Source organism: Bombina bombina, chromosome 4 (assembly GCF_027579735.1).
Source record: "Bombina bombina isolate aBomBom1 chromosome 4, aBomBom1.pri, whole genome shotgun sequence".
Classification (NCBI taxonomy): domain Eukaryota; kingdom Metazoa; phylum Chordata; class Amphibia; order Anura; family Bombinatoridae; genus Bombina; species Bombina bombina.
The window spans coordinates 608918698-608939760 of NC_069502.1; the positions used below are offsets into that span (position 1 = coordinate 608918698).

The 21063-nt window shown below is 36.6% G+C and overlaps 1 protein-coding gene across 1 annotated transcript in view; it reads left to right on the forward strand.

Annotated features, from left to right (window-relative positions):
- Positions 1-21063, forward strand: part of SOBP (sine oculis binding protein homolog) — a 343381-nt gene that overhangs the window by 71967 nt on the left and 250351 nt on the right. The window contains exon 3 of the mRNA XM_053710599.1: positions 11820-12005. Within this exon, the coding sequence (XP_053566574.1) occupies positions 11820-12005 (186 nt within the window). The remainder of the gene's footprint in view (positions 1-11819; positions 12006-21063) is intronic.

Consider the following 21063-nt stretch of genomic DNA (forward strand, 5'->3'; position numbering starts at 1 on the left):
TGTAGTGTAGTGTTAGGTGTAAGTTAGGTTAGGTTTTATTTTACAAGTAAATGTGGATTTATTTTAACTAGGTAGTTATTAAATAGTTAATAACTATTTAATAACTATTCTACCTAGTTAAAATAAATACAAACTTGCCTGTAAAATACTATTAGCTATATTGTAGCTATCTTAGGGTTTATTTTATAGGTAAGTATTTAGTTTTAAATAGGAATTATTTAGGTAATAATAGTATTTTTTATTTATATTTATTTTAATTATATTTAAGTTAGGGGGTGTTAGGGTTAGGGTTAGACTTAGGTTTAGGGGTTAATAAATTTAGAATAGTGGCTGCGACATTGGGGGCGACAGATTAGGGGTTAATAAATATAATATAGGTGGCGGCGATGTCCGGAGCAGCAGATTAGGGGTTAATAAGTGTAAGATTAGGGTTGTTTAGACTCGGGGTTCATGTTAGGGTGTTAGGTGTAAACATAACTATAGTTTCCCCATAGGAATCAATGGGGCTGCGTTACTGAGTTTTACGCTGCTTTTTGGCAGGTGTTAGACTTTTTCTCAGCCGGCTCTCCCCATTGATGTCTATGGGGAAATCGTGCACGAGCACGTACGACCAGCTCACCGATGACTTAAGGGTATTGAAGTGTAGTGTGGAGCTCAATTTTGCTCTACGCTCACTTCTTGCCTTTTAACGCCGGGTTTGTAGAAACCCTTAATACCAGCGCTGCAGGTAAGTGAGCGGTGAGAAAAAAACTGCACGTTAGCACCACACAGCTCATAACGCAAAACTCGTAATCTGGCCGATTGTTAAGCATTTTTGAACAATTCATTTTGAACAAACCACATGACTTATCAACTTCTCTTAAACAAATCTGAATGTTAGTCATAAGGTAACTCTATAAACAAAATTTCAAGTCTGTCCCAAAAGCGGTTTCGGCGAAGAAGATTTTTGTAGTATTTAAAAACAGTGCATACAAAACAAAATGGCTGCCAAGCTATGCAATGTATGGCTTTCAAATTGCAGATACTAATGCTCACTATAGAACTCTACAATTTGCAGAAGTTTAATGAAAACTTGCAAATGTTTTATTTCATGAAGGCGACTGCGCGGTGCGAATTTTGACTGCAATATTCTCTTTGAGGGTTATGACTATGTGTAATCATGTGTCTATTACACTGTAATATTGTTAAATATTGTAAAACTAATGCATAAAGTGCAAATTTACACAATTTAATGTTAATAAAAAGGTTAATATCTCACGGCAGCCATGTTAATTATGGAAAAATCGCAGTTTGAACAATCTTGGTAGAGGACCTTGCAAGGAGCATATGTGTAAAACTGTGATTGAAGTGGTTTAAGAGAAGATGTTTAAAGATTGTCGCAAAATGCAAGATGGCTGCTACATCATGTGACCAAGGCACTTTTGTTGAGCAATAGCAAAACTAGGTCATAGCAGGACTGAGCACAGCAAGTTTCAAAGTTATAACAGTTCAAGAGCTAAAGATTTTTAAGTTTGTCGAAATTTGTTGCAAAAAGCAACCTTATGACCTATGAGTTCAATATTGCATGAGATGTAGCATTGCAATAGGCTGTACCAGCATACCTGATTTCAAGACCTTTGCTTTAGCAGTTCAAGAGTTGTGGGCAATAGAAAAAGGGGCATAATAAAAAAAAGAAGAAGAAGAAATATATATATATATATATATATATATATATATATATATATATATATATATAGTGCATACGAAACAAAATGGCTGCCAAGCTATGTAATGTATGTCTTTCAAATTGCACATACTAATGCTCACTATAGACCTCTACAATTTGCAGAAGTTTCATGAACATTTCCAAATGTTTTTTTTCACGAAGGCGACTGCGCAGTGTGAATTTTGACTGCAATATTGCCTTTAGGGGTCATAACTATGAGTATTCATGTGTCTACTACACTGTAATATAGTTAAATAGTGTAAACATAATGCATAAAGTGCAAATTTACGCAATTGAACAATAAAAAGGTGAATGACTCATAGTGACTATGTTGATTATGGAATATTCGCAGTTTGAACAATCTTGTTAGATGACCTTGCAAAGAGCACATGTGCAAAATTACGCTTTATTGCACTTAGCAGTTTCATAGAAGAAGATGTTTAAAGATTTTCACACATTTCACAATGGCAGCTAGATCATGTGACTAAATCACTTATCTTGAACAAACTTTATTCTAGGTCAGTACAGCAGTACACATAGCAAGTTTCCCAACTGTAACAAAAGCGGTTTCCGGAGAAGAAGATTTTCAAGCGTTTGTCAAAATTTGTCGCAAAAAGCAATATGGCTGCTAGATCACGTGACCTATGAGATTTATGTTGCATAGGATTATGCACAGCATAGATCTCTAGCATTGTGCCAAGTTTCATGAGTTTTTGAGTTATTCTGTGGTTATTATAAGCAGCGGCGGAATAAATATAATAATAATAATCCTGACAATAAACAGCGGAATAATTATAATAATTATAATAATAATAATAATCCTGACAATAACAATAGGTTGTCCTCCAACTTCGTTGCACGGCCACCTTATAATAATCCTGACAATAACAATAGGTTGTCCTCCAACTTTGTTGCACGGCCACCTTATAATAATCCTGACAATAACAATAGGTTGTCCAGCACTACGTGCTTGGCCACCTAATAATAATCCTGACAATAACAATAGGTTGTCCTGGCCACCTAATATATATATATATATATATATATATATATATATATATATATAATGTCAGTATATGGCCGGGTTATAACACAATATATTTAATAATTATTCTTTAAACTAAACTCCAATAAAATATACATATACTAAAAACCATAAAATTAATATAAATTCCTGAATTCTTTTTATTAGTTATTATCTATAAACACATTGAAATATATTTGTAGGAACAAGAATATGAATCAATACTATACACGTTTAAAACTATTTTAATAATGCTATACTCTTTACAAAGCAAAGCAAATTGTAACTTATAACTAACCTTATTCACAATTGAATTTCATTCAATTAACACAATGAGATTCCAAGATATTAGCCACTAACATTCAGACTGGTACAATTTCAACAGTGCTTAGTTAAACAATAGGACAATATATGCTCTTATTAAAACATCAGAAATTGTATATATTATTTGTGTAAACAACCAATTCCTATGCTAATTTCTCTAAGCTGAAATAAATTCTTAGTCACTTATAATTAAAATTAATTCTAAGATATATATATATCTATATTTTGCAAAGATAAATTACTTAGCATACAAAAGACAAACTTAACACTATACAGGACTATGAATGTAAGCTAAAATACTGATTGCCCCTTTAAATCTATTAACTACAATTTTACTATGGTCTTACCAATTACCTTTGTTTAAAATATAAAAAATTAGAACAACCATACATCAACAATTTGAGTCAATTTGTAGTTCAGTCTTTTCCAAATATCTTTAGATCACCTCATTTGAAGGAAAGTTATTTTGCATAGATCAAGGTTTTAGCTCCTTGCTTAAGTGATTGTGTTCCCAAGTATGGCCGCCAGTTATCAATCACCAGTCTAAGCAAGTCACACAAAAACTGTCTCCTCTTGCATTTAACTTCCCTGTATATAATCATTGGAGATCTTTTTCGGTTACGCCCATGGTAGCTTGTCCCTTCTCATTGGTTCATTTTGGAAATTTATTTTTTTAACAGTCAAATCTTTTGGCTGTAATACCGGATTTTGGCCATTGGGGGGCAACATGACAAACAAACAGATTCATTTAACCATTCCTAGACAGTAAAAACATTTCTTTAAAATGTGTATTTTAAAATGTTATAATTTTTTTTATATTACTGAATTACATGTTCAAATGTACTGTGTTATGTCATATTATTTATTCTGATTATTTTAATATGAAACATCAGTATTATTTCTAATATCATATTACATCAAAATAATTTATACTGCTAACTATTCCAAATTTAATAGCAATTAAAATCCTGATGTATATATTCATACAAATACAGCATGTTTCACATTCAGTACACCACCATTGGGACAACCACACGTGTACTCGCTATATGCCATGTGATTTTGCTTAGCGAGTCTTCCTCCTGTCATTTTCACTAGATTTCTGGAAAACAGAAAAAATGTTTATCTTTAATTCAATGGTTCAGTATTTGTGTATATCAATGTATTTATTTTTCAACGCAGTGAATATTTATTTCATATATTATGTCCCAGCTCAATATATATATATACATATATGTGTTATTTTAATTATTTCAAACACAAATTAAAAACTGGCATCATTCCTTTTGCAAGATTTATTTATTTTTATTTATGCCATACAGAAACTTTAAATGCCAATTTGTCTGGGGTCTTCACATGGGAAACTCAACAGGAGATAATTTACACATAGGTGATACAATAATTTATTCTTTCCCTACGAATCTCATTAGGCCTCAAAGAAAGATTCCAGACATCTCGTCCCCATTCACTGTATGGGGTCATCTATCTGACAATCTGGCTCTCAGATCATGTTCTGTTAATCAAGAAAGGGAAACTTCATGTTTGATCCAAGATTTATGATATACAAAATAACATGGCCTTTTCTTTTGAAACAATTTGTCTTTCTTTGAAATGACAGTCTGAGATTAACTAGGCCAACTGTCTTCTGATGAGTGAGAGAGGGGGTTTGATTTACATACAGTGACCTTTTGGAGTTTTACAAATAAAATGAATTATTTTATGTACACATCCACATAACCATTAAATAATAATAAGTATACCTGTGTATATCATCTAATAATATTTCAAATACCTTGACAATATATATATATATATATATATATATATATATATGTGTGTGTGTGTGTGTTTTTTGGATGTGATTTCCTAATAAAGACTAGGGTATGCAGAAACCATTGTGCAACTTGGGTGCTGTGGAAACTATTTTTAATAAATGTGCTGTTCCTCATATATATCTGGATAGATAAGCCATAGTATTTCATTTAAAAATGTTATTCTATGTATACAAATTGTTAAATCAATTTGAGATTTTTTTAATGTAAAATGAAAATGTATGTGAAAAATAAAAAGCACAGTCAGTTGTAATCAATTGCATTAACTATCTATTTGTACAAAGTATATCAATTGAATTTATAATTTTTAGGCAATAATAAATTTTTACATATTGCAATTTGTAAGAAATTTAATTTTAAGACAAAGAGCGCATTCATGTAGAATTAAAAATACATTTTAACTTATTTTGCTTCAACTTTTTTTCCCTTATATAAATATTTTTTTTATTTGCAAAAGCTTATATACAGTTAGAAAATAATACATAAATGTGTGCCAAAAAGCAAGGATGGAAGTGATGTAGCAATATGAAATGGACATTCTTGTCAAAAAACAAAATTTATGCTTACCTGATAAATTGCTTTCTTTCCAGATATGGTGAGTCCATGACGTCATCAATTACTGTTGAGAATATCACTCCTGGCCAGCAGGAGGAGGCAAAGAGCACCACAGCCAAGCTGTTGAGTATCACTCCCCTTCCCACAAACCCCAGTCATTCAACCGAAGGGAAATGGAAAAAAAGGAGTAACACAAAGGTGTAGAGGTGCTTGAGGTTTAGTCAAAATAACTGTCTTAAAACAAGGGGTGTGGTCGTGGACTCACCATATCCGGAAATAAATAAATTTATTATGTAAGCATAAATTATTATTTTTTTTCCTAAGATATGGTGAGTCCACAACATCACTTACTGTTGGGAATCAATACCCAAGCTAGAGGACACAGATAACTAGGGAGGGACAAGACAGGTAGACCTATACAGAAGGCACCACTGCTTGAAGGACTTTTCTCCCAAAAGAAGCCTCAGAGAAGACCAAGTTGCAGCCCTGCAAATTTGTTCCACAGAAGCTTCATTTTTGAAAGCCCAAGAAGACGAAACAGCTCTAGTAGAATGAGCCATAATTCTCTCAGGAGGCTGCTGTCCAGCAGTCTCATAAGCAAAACGAATTACACTTCTCAACCAAAGAGAAAGAGAAGTATCAGTAGCCTTCTGACCTTTACATTTCCCAGAAAAACAGACAAATAGAGCTGAAGACTGGCGAAAATCCTTAGTCGCCTGCAGATAGAATTTAAGAGCACGCACAACATCTAAGTTGTTCAACAACCATTCCTTAGGAGAAGAAGGGTTAGGGCACAAAGAAGGAACCACAATTTCCTGATTAATATTTTTATCCGTCACAACTTTCGTAAGAAAACCTAACTTAGTATGAAGAACCGCCTTATCAGCATGAAAAATAAGATAAGGCGATTCGCACTGCAGTGCTGAGAGTTCTGAAACTCTCTGAGCAGAAGATATAGCAACAAGAAACAAAACCTTCCAAGATAACAACTTAATATCCATGGAATGCATAGGCTCAAATGGAGCCTGTTTCAAAACTTTAAGAAAAAGATTAAGGCTCCAAGGTGGAGCAACAAGCTTAAACACAGGCCTGATTCTGACCAAGGCCTGACAAAAAGATTGGACATCTGTCACGTCTGCCAGTTGTCTGTATAGTAAAACAGACAATGCAGAAATCTGACCCTTCAGGGTACTGGTTGACAAACCCTTTTCCAGACCCTCCTGGAGAAAATACAAGATCCTAGGAATCCTAACCCTACTCCATGAGTAGCCCTTGGAATCACACCAATAAAGATATTTACGCTATATCTTATGGTAAATCTTTCTCGTAACAGGCTTACGCGCCTGAATCATAGTCTCTATGACCGACTCAGAAAAACCACGCTTAGACAGAACTAAGCGTTTACTCTCCATGCAGTCAGCTTCAGTGAAACGAGATTTGGATGAAGAAAGGGACCTTGTATCAACAGGTCCTTCCTCAGAGGCAGTTTCCAAGATGGAAGAGATGACATCTCCACTAGGTCTGCATACCAAATCCTGTGAGGCCACGCAGGAGCTATTAGAATCACCGACGCTCTCTCCTGTTTGATACGAGTAATGACTCGCGGAAGAAGAGCAAACGGAGGAAACCGGTTTGCCAGCCTGAAATCCAAAGAGGCCGCTAGAGCATCTATCAGAGTGGCCTGAGGGTCCCTTGACCTCGAACCGTACCTTGGAAGCTTGGCATTCTGCTGAGACACCATCAGATCCAACTCTGGCACCCCCCATTTGAGGGTTAGGCTGGAGAATACCTCCGGATGGAGTTCTCACTCCCCGGGATGAAAAGTCTATCTGCTCAGGAAATCTGCTTCCCAATTGTCCACTACTGGAATGTGGATGGCAGATAGACAGCAGTTGTGAGCTTCCGCCCACTAAATAATCCGATCCACCTCTTTCATAGCTAAGGAACTCCGAGTTCCTCCCTGGTGGTTGATGTAAGTCACTGAGGTTATGTTGTCTGACTGGAACCTGATAAACCGGGCTAAGGACAGCTGAGGCCAAGCCATCAGAGCATTGAAAATTGCTCTCAACTCCAAGATGTTTATGGGGAGAGCTGACTCCTACAGAGTCCAGAGTCCCTGCACCCTTAACGATTCCCAGACTGCTCCCCAGCCCCGCAGGCTAGCATCCGTGGTCACAATCACCCAGGAAGGTCTCTGGAAGCATGTGCACTGAGACAGATGCTCCTGAGAAAACCACCACAGAAGAGAATCTTTTGTTGACTGATCTAGATCTATTCTCTGAGACAGATCTGCATAGTCCCCATTCCATTGCTTGAGCATGTATAACTGCAGAGCTCTCAAATGGAATCGAGCAAATGGAATGATGTCCATGGCAGCAACCATCAGGTAATTACCTCCATACATTGAGCCACTGATGGCCGAACAGTAGACTGAAGAGAGAGGCAAGAGGAAAGAATTTTGGCTTTTCTGACCTCCATCAGAAATATTTTCATTGACAGGGAATCTATTATAGTCACTAAGAAAACTACCCTTGTAGCTGAAACAAGGGAACTCTTTTCCAGATTCACTTTCCATCCGTGGGAACGTAGAAAAGACAACAAGATCTCTGTGAGATTTTGCTTGTTGAAAAGATGGCGCCTGAACCAGAATGTCATCCAAATAGGGTGCCACAGCAATTCCCCGAGATCAAATCACTGCCAAAAGAGCCCCCAGAATCTTGAAGAACGGTACTCTAAGAAACTTGTTTAGACACTTTAGATCTAGAATAGGCCGGAAAGTTCCCTCCTTTTTGGCAACCACAAACAGATTTGAACAGAAACCTAAACCCTGTTCCTCTGCCAGAACTGGAACTATCATTACCAGGAAGCAAAGATCCTGAACACATTTCAAGAACGTCTCTCTTTTTTTCTGGTCTACAGATAATCTTGAGAGGTGAAACCTGCCCCTGGGCGGAAAGGTTTTGAATTCCAATTTAAAACACTGAGATACTATGTCCAGAGCCCAGGGATCTGGGACATCCCGTATCTAAGCTTGAAAAAACTGAGAAAGTCTGCCCCCCACTTGATCCGATCGTAGATCGGGGGCAAACCCTTCATGCTGATTTGGAGTCAGCTGAGGGTTTCTTAGACTGCTTCTCCTTGTTCCAAGACTGATTGGGTTTCCAAGCAGACTTGGACTTTTCCTGCTTGGAAGAAGAAGGGGAAGATTTTCCTCTGAAGCTACGAAAGGAACGAAAATAACTCTAATGTCTCTTAGGTCTATTCTTCTTATCCTGCGGTAGGAAAGACCCTTTTCTACCCGTAATATCAGAAATTATTTCTGCCATACCAGGTCCGAACAAGGTCTTGCCTTTGTAAGGAATTGCCAAAAGCTTGACCTTAGAGGAAACATCCGTAGACCAAGATTTTAACCACAATGCCCTACGAGCAAGAACAGCGAATCTAGAAGTTTTTGCTCCCAGTCGAACAATCTGCAGAATAGCATCCGAAATAAAGAAATTGGCTAGTTTAAGAGCCTTAATCCTGTTTTGGATCTCATCCAAAGGAGTCTCCACCTGGAGAGAATCAGACAAGGCATCGAGCCAATAGGATGCAGCACTTGTCACGGTGGCAATACACACCGCAGGTTGCCATTGGAGACCTAAGTGAACACTTATTTTCTTCAAATAAGCTTCCAGCTTCTTGTCCATAGGGTCTTTAAAAGAGCAATTATCGTCAATAGGAATAGTAGTTCTCTTAGCCAAGGTATAAATAGCTTCTTCTACCTTAGGTACTGTGTGCCATGTTTCCTTAATAGAATCTGCAACCAGAAACATCTTCTTGAAAATAGGAGACGGGGAAAAGGATACCCCCGGCTTCTCCCATTCCTGTGTAATAATCTCTATAGCACAGTCTGGCATGGGAAAAACCTCCTTAGAAGAAGGAACATCAAAGTAACTATTTCCTGTGTAATAATCTCTATAGCACAGTCTGGCATGGGAAAAACCTCCTTAGAAGAAAGAACATCAAAGTAACTATTAAGTTTACTAGATTTCTTAGGGTGGACAACTACAGGTGTCTCTGAGTCATCCAAAGTAGCCCAAACCTCCTTTAACCGTACCCAGAGGTGTTCAAGCTTGAATCTGTCCACCTCAGCGTGAGATGAAGGAATTACACTGTCTGAGTCTGAGATTTCACCCTCAGAAGTTCCTGAAGAATCCTCCTCATCAGATTTAAGAGGAAGAACCATTTTAGAAGCATTGCTGGAGTCAGTCAGAAACCTTGCTCTCTGAATCTCTACATTTCCTCTTATGCTTGCCCTTAACATTGGAAAGCAAGCTAAAGCCGCAGATACTGCTGAAGAAACTTGGGCAGCAATTTCTGCTTTCAGATATACTCTCCCAGGAGTTATAGAGGAACCGCAGGGCACTGCATGTGACACCATTGAGGTTTGGGACATTGCAGGAGAGGGCTGTGGCAAGACCTGAACAGCATCTTCCTGGGAGACCTTGGGCTCAGTACCAAAAAACATATCTTTATTTTGCAAAGTTTTCTTAACACATGAGGAACAGAACTGCATGGGGGAAGCAATTTGTGCTTCAAGGCATAAGAGACATGAATTCAGTTGAGCACACTCCTGCTCCAAATCAGACATGGTCACAGATAACTATGTCTCACACTAACAAACACCAACTCCAAAAATGGAAATTAAATTATTATCTTAAATTCTTTAATTTTAATTATTATTCCCCTCTGTCTGTGAACTCCAGCTAGAGAAGTTCCCCACAGAGCAAAAGTGGTTTAGACTGAGTCACTACACTCTAACGGAAAAAACTCCAGGCAACTCCACACCTTAGACTCAACTGAGGCTCCTATCTTCCTGGAGCCGATGACAGGCAAATAACAGCAGAAGTGACTACTCCCAGAGCCAAACTGCCGTAACTGCTCAGACGCTGCTCCACAGTTCCGAGTGCTGCTAGAAATACAAACTCGCTGCACCACAGGAAGGTGCGAAACCAAGTTCCGCCCTTCCGCATAGAGAAGGCGCCTCCCCCTGAACACACAGTGCGGGAGAAAGTCGGGCATCGTAATAATGTGAACGCAGTACACTGTCCGAATCTGTCACACAAGCACTCACCAATGCAGAGTCCTCTAGGATCATAATAAAAACACATTCTATTATTGCCATCCTAAAATAAATGGAGCCCAGAATAATAGTATTAACCCCTCTCTGGTTAAACGGTCTTATGCATGCTAAATATTGCCTGCCTCATGCCTTTTAGTTTAAACCTGACCCCAGGAAAAACAAAGTTGCATTGAAACATGCAGGACAATTAAAAGGGGATACCTGGGACCGAACCAGGAATCTCTTGATCCCTCTTAGTGCATAATCTCCCCACCTGGAAGAAAAAGCACTTACCTGCTGAACTTGCTGTCCGGCATGTAGAGAGTCCACAAGGTATGTGAGGACACAATTCCTCACAGAGACCTGGTATAGAGAAAGAACAGAGTAGCCAACTCTGGCTTTCTATACCAGGGCAGCAAAATATTAGGAAAACACAGCAAGGCCCACCTTACAAGTTCCTAACTGCTTTAAAGCCACCACTGCCCTTACTAAAGAGACAAATGTGGAGTATGGCTAGACCCAATCCTTGAAAAAGGGGGAGGAACAGAGTAACCTACTCTGTTCTAAAATAATAAAATCTTGATTGAAGTGAAATAAATCCAATTTCTTCAGACACCAAAACTTCACCTCCTCCTTGCACCGAAGGCAAAGATAATGACTGTGGATTGTGGGAAGGGGAGTGATACTTAACAGCTTGACTGTAGTGCTCTTTGCCTCCTCCTGCTGGCCAGGAGTGATATTCCCAACAGTAATTGATGACGTTGTGGACTCACCAAATCTTAGGAAACAAATGTGTTTATTACCAAAGTAATATTTATTAATTTCAGTTTTAGAAACAGGCATAAAATACATATATCAGTAATAATTATCATCATCACTGCTGTATTAAGATTATTTTGTACACAAATCTATCTAAATTTATAATTAGGAAAATGTAATGAGTTTTTAAATGCCAGCCTTAATAACAGATGTTTGTATAATTGCCTGTATTTGCTTTGCATTAATGCTGCATATAAATTCTATATGACTGAGCAGTTGTGGTCACTCATGATTTTACTATACTGTCTGAAAATGATGTATCCATTCAGATATTGAACATTTATAAATACATCCTGCCATACAAATACTGTATTACTTTGTATGCTAGTCTTGCCATCTCAGTTTTCTTTCATTTAGATCTATGAAGTGATATTATTCAATGATTGTTTATAATGTTCTTAAGACAATTAAAGGTACAGAAATATTTTACATTTTGGTTTTTCCTTTTCATTTCAGAAAATTCTTTGCCAAAACCAAAATTACATGAGGACAGTGTTATATCACCATTCAATACAAACCTAAACTATTCAGGGCATGCTACAGGAAATGGGCTTGCAGAATTACCAGCAGGGTCAAAGGAACATGGAAATATGCCAATTGTGGTACCTTTAATTCCTCCTCCATTTATGAAACCCCCAGCAGGTAAATTGATTTTCTTTCTAACTTAACTGTAATTCAAGGGGGAAAAAATCATCTTAAATGTTGATGGCACCAATATAGGATTACATTTGGCTTATTTTTACTGCTGATTGCTGAAGAATAGTTACCAGAAATCTCATCCCTTTATTATTTTCACAAAAAATGCTGCCATGTTTCTAATCATAAAAACATAAATGTCAATATTGTTATCCACAGTCATGTTAATCACTAAGGCCTAGATTTGGAGTTTGGCGGTAGCCGTGAAAACCAGCGTTAGAGGCTCCTAACGCTGGTTTTAGGCTACCGCCGGTATTTGGAGTCAGTCAAAAAAGGGTCTAACGCTCACTTTTCAGCCGCAACTTTTCCATACCGCAGATCCCCTTACGTCAATTGCGTATCCTATCTTTTCAATGGGATCTTTCTAACTCCGGTATTTAGAGTCGTGGCTGAAGTGAGCGTTAGAAATCTAACGACAAAACTCCTGCCGCAGAAAAAAGTCAGTAGTTAAGAGCTTTCTGGGCTAACGCCGGTTCATAAAGCTCTTAACTACTGTGCCCTAAAGTACACTAACACCCATAAACTACCTATGTACCCCTAAACCGAGGTCCCCCCACATCGCCGACACTCGATTACATTTTTTAACCCCTAATCTGCCGACCGCCACCTACGTTATCCTTATGTACCCCTAATCTGCTGCCCCTAACACCGCCGACCCCTATATTATATTTATTAACCCCTAATCTGCCCCCCACAACGTCGCGGCCAGCTACCTACACTTATTAACCCCTAATCTGCCGTCCGCACGCCGCCGCCAGCTACATTATATCTATGTACCCCTAATCTGCTGCCCTAACATCGCCGACCCCTATATTATATTTATTAACCCCTAACCTGTCCCCCACAACGTCGCCGCTACCTACCTACAATAATTAACCCCTAATCTGCCGACCGCAAAGAGCTGCCACCTACATTATAGCTATGTACCCCTAATCTGCTGCCCCTAACACCGCCGACCCCTATATTATATTTATTAACCCCTAATCTGCCCTCCCTAACATCGCCGACACCTAACTTCAATTATTAACCCCTAATCTGCCGACCGAATCTCGCCGCTATTCTAATAAATGTATTAACCCCTAAAGCTAAGTCTAACCCTAACACTAACACCCCCTAAATTAAATATAATTTAAATCTAACGAAATTAATTAACTCTTATTAAATAAATTATTCCTATTTAAAGCTAAATACTTACCTGTAAAATAAATCCTAATATAGCTACAATATAAATTATAATTATATTGTAGCTATTTTAGGATTAATATTTATTTTACAGGTAACTTTGTATTTATTTTAACCAGGTACAATAGCTATTAAATAGTTAAGAACTATTTAATAGCTAAAATAGTTAAAATAATTACAAAATTACCTGTAAAATAAATCCTAACCTAAGTTACAATTAAACCTAACACTACACTATCAATAAATTAATTAAATACAATACCTACAAATAACTACAATGAAATAAACTAACTAAAGTACAAAAAATAAAAAAGAACTAAGTTACAAAAAATAAAAAAATATTTACAAACATAAGAAAAATATTACAACAATGTTAAACTAATTACACCTACTCTAAGCCCCCTAATAAAATAACAAAGCCCCCCAAAATAAAAAATGCCCTACCCTATTCTAAATTACAAAAGTTCAAAGCTCTTTTACCTTACCAGCCCTGAACAGGGCCCTTTGCGGGGCATGCCCCAAAGAATTCAGCTCTTTTGCCTGTAAAAAAAAGCCATACACTACCCCCCCCAACATTACAACCCACCACCCACATACCCCTAATCTAACCCAAACTCCCCTTAAATAAACCTAACACTAAGCCCCTGAAGATCTTCCTACCTTATCTTCACCTCACCGGGTATCACCGATCGGTCCTGGCTCCAAAATCTTCATCTAAGCCCAAGCGGGGGCTAGACATCCATCATCCGACGGCTGAAGAAGTCCAGAAGAGGCTCCAAAGTCTTCATCCTATCCGGGAAGAAGAGTAGATCCGGACCGGCAACCATCATCTTCCAAGCGGCATCTTCTATCTTCATCCGATGAGGACCGGCTCCATCTTGAAGACCTCCACCGCGGACCCATCTTCATCCTCCGACGTCCAACTGAAGAATGACGGTTCCTTTAAGGGACGTCATCCAAGATGGCGTCCCTCGAATTCCGATTGGCTGATAGGATTCTATCAGCCAATCGGAATTAAGGTAGGAAACTTCTGATTGGCTGATGGAATCAGCCAATCAGAATCAAGTTCAATCCGATTGGCTGATCCGATCAGCCAATCAGATTGAGCTCGAATTCTATTGGCTGATCGGAACAGCCAATAGAATGCGAGCTCAATCTGATTGGCTGATTGGATCAGCCAATCGGATTGAACTTGATTCTGATTGGCTGATTCCATCAGCCAATCAGAATTTTCCTACCTTAATTCCGATTGGCTGATAGAATCCTATCAGCCAATCAGAATTCGAGGGACGCCATCTTGGATGACGTCCCTTAAAGGAACCGTCATTCTTCAGTTGGACGTCGGAGGATGAAGATGGGTCCGCGGTGGAGGTCTTCAAGATGGAGCCGGTCCTCATCGGATGAAGATAGAAGATGCCGCTTGGAAGATGATGGTTGCCGGTCCGGATCTACTCTTCTTCCCGGATAGGATGAAGACTTTGGAGCATCTTCTGGACTTCTTCAGCCGTCGGATGATGGATGTCTAGCCCCCGCTTGGGCTTAGATGAAGATTTTGGAGCCAGGACCGATCGGTGATACCCGGTGAGGTGAAGATAAGGTAGGAAGATCTTCAGGGGCTTAGTGTTAGGTTTATTTAAGGGGGGTTTGGGTTAGATTAGGGGTATGTGGGTGGTGGGTTGTAATGTTGGGGGGGGGGTAGTGTATGGTTTTTTTTGCAGGCAAAAGAGCTGAATTCTTTGGGGCATGCCCCGCAAAGGGCCCTGTTCAGGGCTGGTAAGGTAAAAGAGCTTTGAACTTTTGTAATTTAGAATAGGGTAGGGCATTTTTTATTTTGGGGGGCTTTGTTATTTTATTAGGGGGCTTAGAGTAGGTGTAATTAGTTTAAAATTGTTGTAATATTTTTCTTATGTTTGTAAATATTTTTTTATTTTTTGTAACTTAGTTCTTTTTTATTTTTTGTACTTTAGTTAGTTTATTTCATTGTAGTTATTTGTAGGTATTGTATTTAATTAATTTATTGATAGTGTAGTGTTAGGTTTAATTGTAACTTAGGTTAGGATTTATTTTACAGGTAATTTTGTAATTATTTTAACTATTTTAGCTATTAAATAGTTATTAACTATTTAATAGCTATTGTACCTGGTTAAAATAAATACAAAGTTACCTGTAAAATAAATATTAATCCTAAAATAGCTATAATATAATTATAATTTATATTGTAGCTATATTAGGATTTATTTTACAGGTAAGTATTTAGCTTTAAATAGGAATAATTTATTTAATAAGAGTTAATTAATTTCGTTTGATTTAAATTATATTTAACTTAGGGGGTGTTAGTGTTAGGGTTAGACTTAGCTTTAGGGGTTAATACATTTATTAGAATAGCGGTGAGCTCCAGTCGGCAGATTAGGGGTTAATGTTTGAAGTTAGGTGTCGGCGATGTTAGGGAGGGCAGATTAGGGGTTAATACTATTTATTATACGGTTAGTGAGGCGGATTAGGGGTTAATAACTTTATTATAATAGCGGTGCGGTCCGCTCGGCAGATTAGGGGTTAATAAGTGTAGGCAGGTGGAGGCGACGTTGTGGGGGGCAGATTAGGGGTTAATAAATATAATATAGGGGTTGGCGGTGTTAGGGGCAGCAGATTAGGGGTACATAGGGATAATGTAAGTAGCGGTGGTTTACGGAGCGGCAGATTAGGGGTTAATAATAATATGCAGGGGTCAGCGATAGCGGGGGCGGCAGATTAGGGGTTAATAAGTGTAAGGTTAGGGGTGTTTAGACTCGGGGTACATGTTAGAGTGTTAGGTGCAGACGTAGGAAGTGTTTCCCCATAGCAAACAATGGGGCTGCGTTAGGAGCTGAACGCGGCTTTTTTGCAGGTGTTAGGTTTTTTTTCAGCTCAAACAGCCCCATTGTTTCCTATGGGGGAATCGTGCACAAGCACGTTTTTGAGGCTGGCCGCGTCCGTAAGCAACTCTGGTATCGAGAGTTGAAGTTGCGTTAAATATGCTCTACGCTCCTTTTTTGGAGCCTAACGCAGCCATTCTGTGGACTCTCAATACCAGAGTTATTTTAAAGGTGCGGCCAGAAAAAAGCCAGCGTTAGCTACGCGGGTCGTTACCGACAAAACTCTAAATCTAGCCGTAAGAGTTTTTCAATTTTTGTACCATAGGCTACCACAATTCTTTTTATATAATGTTTCTAAATTACTTTACCAAATTCTGTCGGACCTGATCCGCACTGTCGGATCAGGTCTGACAGACCTTTGTTAAATAGGCCCCTAGGTGTGTTCTTGCTAAAGTGGTTTGCATTGCAATGCTGGTTATAGAATTTGTAATTAAATTATTCATTTGTTCTGCAAGGGAAAGATACATTCTAGTAAGCAGTTGTATTTCAAATGTTTGCACATCCCTGATTTAAGACTAAAATATTTACATAATAAATAAATGTGTGGCTTATTGCAGAAACATTGGAACAATAACAAACTTGATTAAAGAGATATTTAAGTCATTTTCATATATACATTAGAAATAAATTACTGCTTTGGGAAATGTCTGTATATAAAATAAATATTTAAAAAAAAAAAAACCTTTAAAAATATTTTGAAGTCCAGGGACACACTCACTGCAAAGACACTTGAGTGTTATCGCCTTTGGTGTGGTAAATTAAAGGGACAGTGTACTCTAAATTGTTTACCCCTTAAGCTGTTTACAATGACTTGTCATAGCATGTATGGGAAATGGCTCCTTTAGGTATATTTTCTGTATATGATATTTGCCTCTGCTAACCACAACCCAATCCTGGGATACAAGGAGAGCAAACCTCGTTAATTTATCTATGTTTGCACAATACCCTCCATATCTTATCTCTCTATACACAGTGAGATGAATACTGTGAAAAAAACAATAGAAAATTAGCATTTTATTATCTCTTTGTCCAATAGCCCATGATTATTTTTTCTAATCCTTCTTGTTTACATAGTTTCTATATACCCAGTACATAAGCAATGACATTTTAAGAATAAGTGGGGGATACAACAAGCAAAAACAACTATATCAAATGACAGATAACTCCAGCAGGTAAAATGGATAATCGAGAACACATTAAAAGAGAAACACAGAACACTGTCCCTTTAAGGACATATATATATATAAGTGAGCGCTTGCTTATATAAAGCAATCACCATGCAGCAGGTAGGAGGTTCAGGGATTTAAATAGTACAGCATGCATAACAGCCACTCTGGGAGAAATAGAAAAACTATAATTCTGTGATTTAATTTATAGTAATAGTAATTTAATGTATAGGAATAGTAGGCAAAAATAATAGTTCTTTTTTTCTCACTATGCATTATTTAATATTTCTTGGAGAATGAAATTTTGAGATTAATTTCCCTTTAATTAATTTTATCAATGTAAGTAGTTTGTTATAATTATTTCTCATTATATCTGTAGTATTATTTTAATTAATTTTGCAGCTCAGATATTGTTCAGTTGATCTATGGAGGTTACCTTTTTGTAAAACTAACTGGAGAAAACCTACTCAGATTCTTTTTTACTGTGTATGTTGTAAGGAATTATAATAACTCTTTCTAAATATACAATGAAACTTTAATGATTCAGTTAGAGCTTGCAGTTTACAAATAAACATTCAAGTTTACTTGTGTTAACACATTTTGGACAGTCTTTTTATAGGCAGCTCCCTCTGAGTATGTGCAAGAGCTCACAGTATATACAGATATGGGTCTGTGATTCGCTGATGGCTGTCACATGATACAGGAGGCAGGAAAATGGAAGGATATTTCAGATGTGTCATTGAAATTCTAATGCTAATTTGAAAGTCAGAGAAAGAGTAATTCCATTTTTTTTAAAAAAAATTAGGAATTTGTTGATTGCATTTCTATTTTATTTAGTGGTCCTTAAAGCTTTTAGTACTTCTAAAGAAAGCTAAAAGTTTCACAGTGCATTGAAATGATATATTGTATAAGCATGGTCTAATAACAGAATAACTATGTGAAATCATTGCCTTGTTTATCCAAACCAACTGTATTCTGATTTCCAATTGAATGAAATAATTATGGCTTTATTGTCCACTAAATGGGATACTATATTTGTCTCTCTCTGAGAGAATTGTTTTAAATAAACATTATATACTTTTTCTTCCAAGTGTGATAAGATATCCCCTTTATTTTATCAAAAACAGTTTATCCATTTCCTCTCTTTTTCAGGCTGTCTGCCAGAAGGTATAAAATGGTTTTCTTTTACACTGTGAAATTAGCAGACTCCTTGTGGTGACTGGATTCTTTCTTCCTGTGTCACCCTATCTTTGTTCCTCTCGTATGACCTTCTATCTCACACTAGTGACAAACATTGTTTCAACTTTCTTTTTTCTTGGAAGTTTTTAGTATAACCCTGTATTAATTAAAAATTTATATAATAAATGAGAATTGTTTAAATTACAAGTAGAGATTAGCAAATTTAGGTTTATTTTCTCTAGAAATTAGATGGTGGTGAGGTGATATGAATATATATTTAGGGGCCTTATACATGGTTGGCAGGTTAGCGTTTATACCAAGAAAATGAAATGTACAAGAGGCCACCCAGTAAGGTTAGAGGAAAGGAGATTTTACCTTCAACAAAGGTGAGAAAATGTGGAAAGCTCATCCCAGGAAATCTAGTGACTTTGGATAGAGTAGATCATTTTAAAAAGGGTTTTGATAAAATTTGGGCTAAAACAATATCCTTGGTTATGTCAGGTACTGTTGTAAATTCACTTGGCATGTATTTTAATGCTTGATATCACAAGGTACGTGAAGGTTGAACTTGATGGGTGTTTGTGGTTTTTTTCTCCAAACCTTATTAAGTATATTATGATAATAGAAAGCATCCTCATAGGAAAAAGTGTTGCTCATCTTGAGATATTATTTTAAGGATATTCATATTAACTTTCAGTAAATGAGAGTAGAGGAGAGCTGAATAATTATGTCACCCAGTTACTACTGTATATGCATATAAAAAGCCTTACTTTTGTTTTTACTTGTAAGACCAATTTGTCACATACTGTTTAATATTGAAAGGCATTTTACATAATGCATAATGAAATGTGCTCATTGGAGCCTTTACTAGCAAGCAGATGACAGTGTAAAGGTCTGTAACATACACAGCTGTCATTTTAATTGTCTCAGTGACAGTGAATTTATGCCCAGATGTCACTAATGTTCCTTCATTTCAGAAGTATTTTATCTCCATTTGATATACACAATATAATGTACGGAAACTTCTACACCTGAAACTAAATCGGCAAAGCAATGAATACTATCTGACTGTTACATTGGCATTAAGATATTATTTTCTTAATAGGAATGCAATAGCCACTATACCATAATATCCAAGTACATTTCCATTATTTCTCAGAAACAAAATGGTTTGATTAATAGAAGTTTAAGAAATAATACAAATGTAGAATAAATCTAAAGAATGCTCTATGCATTGTAGCCATAATTTAAATATCACAATTTGTATACTTCTTGTATCCTTTAATGTGTATATGTTATTCATATTATTATTATTATTATTATGTTTATTATTAATAATAATAATATTTTTTATTATTTATTTAGTGTCTGGGAACATACAAAATATGCTGATCATTTTTAATAAAAAAACTATTAAATTAATAATGTTGTTTAAAACAATTAAAATGTTTTATTTTACTCATTTTCTCTAAATCAACACCCTAATCTGAAACATCCGGTAGATTATGTCTGTATTGTTTATAGGGCTATGAAAGGGCATAGAAAAGGTTTATTTTCTTACAGGATATTAGCGGACACAAAACATCTTATATTTACAATATTTTTCTGCAGTCTTGCAATAAATTAACATACTAGGCCAGTGTGAAAATGTTTTAAATGATTTAACACCTTGTTTGCTGCAAATATTTTTTAGTAGTGAAACCCACCATCAGTTATTTGGAGGAGCTCTATCCAGAAGCGTTGCTGGAGTAGACAAAACTAGTCACTTACTTATAGCAATGTAGCTATTGTTTTGTAGTTCCTTAGCTGATACCCCTGTTGAGGCTAAAAGGGACAATATGTAGCAGGGTTAGGTTTGTAAAGCCTGTGCACTTTCTCAGAATTAAATTCTCAGAACTGGAAAATTCTTAATTCTCAGAGTTATATTACAGGAAAAGTTGACAATAATAATAATAAATGTATACTGTAATGTAGGTTTTCTGCATTTCACTAAACATTTTGTATGACAAGCATTTTATGTCCATTTACTTTTACCCTGCAATATCTGTGAATATGTAGTGTGAGTACATTTTATTTGTATCATGTTCATTAGCACAAAGTTTAGTATAGGAGCTATATGCTAAATTGCCCCCATATGAAAGCAGTTTGACACTGGTAATTTCTATAAGCATCTGTTGTTTACTCTCATTAAAAAGATGCCTCATTTAGCAACTGCTTTTAGGTGTCAATAATATCTTACTATGCTGAACACATTTTTTAACACTAAGAGCCTTTAAGGTCATAAAATAGTATGAAAAGATTGTCTGCTTTTCTATGTCATTTAATTATTTTACATGTTATGTAACAAAGGTTACTCGGGCAAGATCATTCAAAGAAATAAGAAGTATATAACAGTAATATAAAGTAATAACAGTATAAACAACCAGATTGCAGGATATACATTTTGGAAAATGTGTAAATGCGGTGTCCCTTTTTTTATACAGTAATATGTCATCCCAGTGTTTTGCAATAACAAATGGTTTTACTTTTGGACTATAGATTTATTTATGTAACAAAAACTTTAAC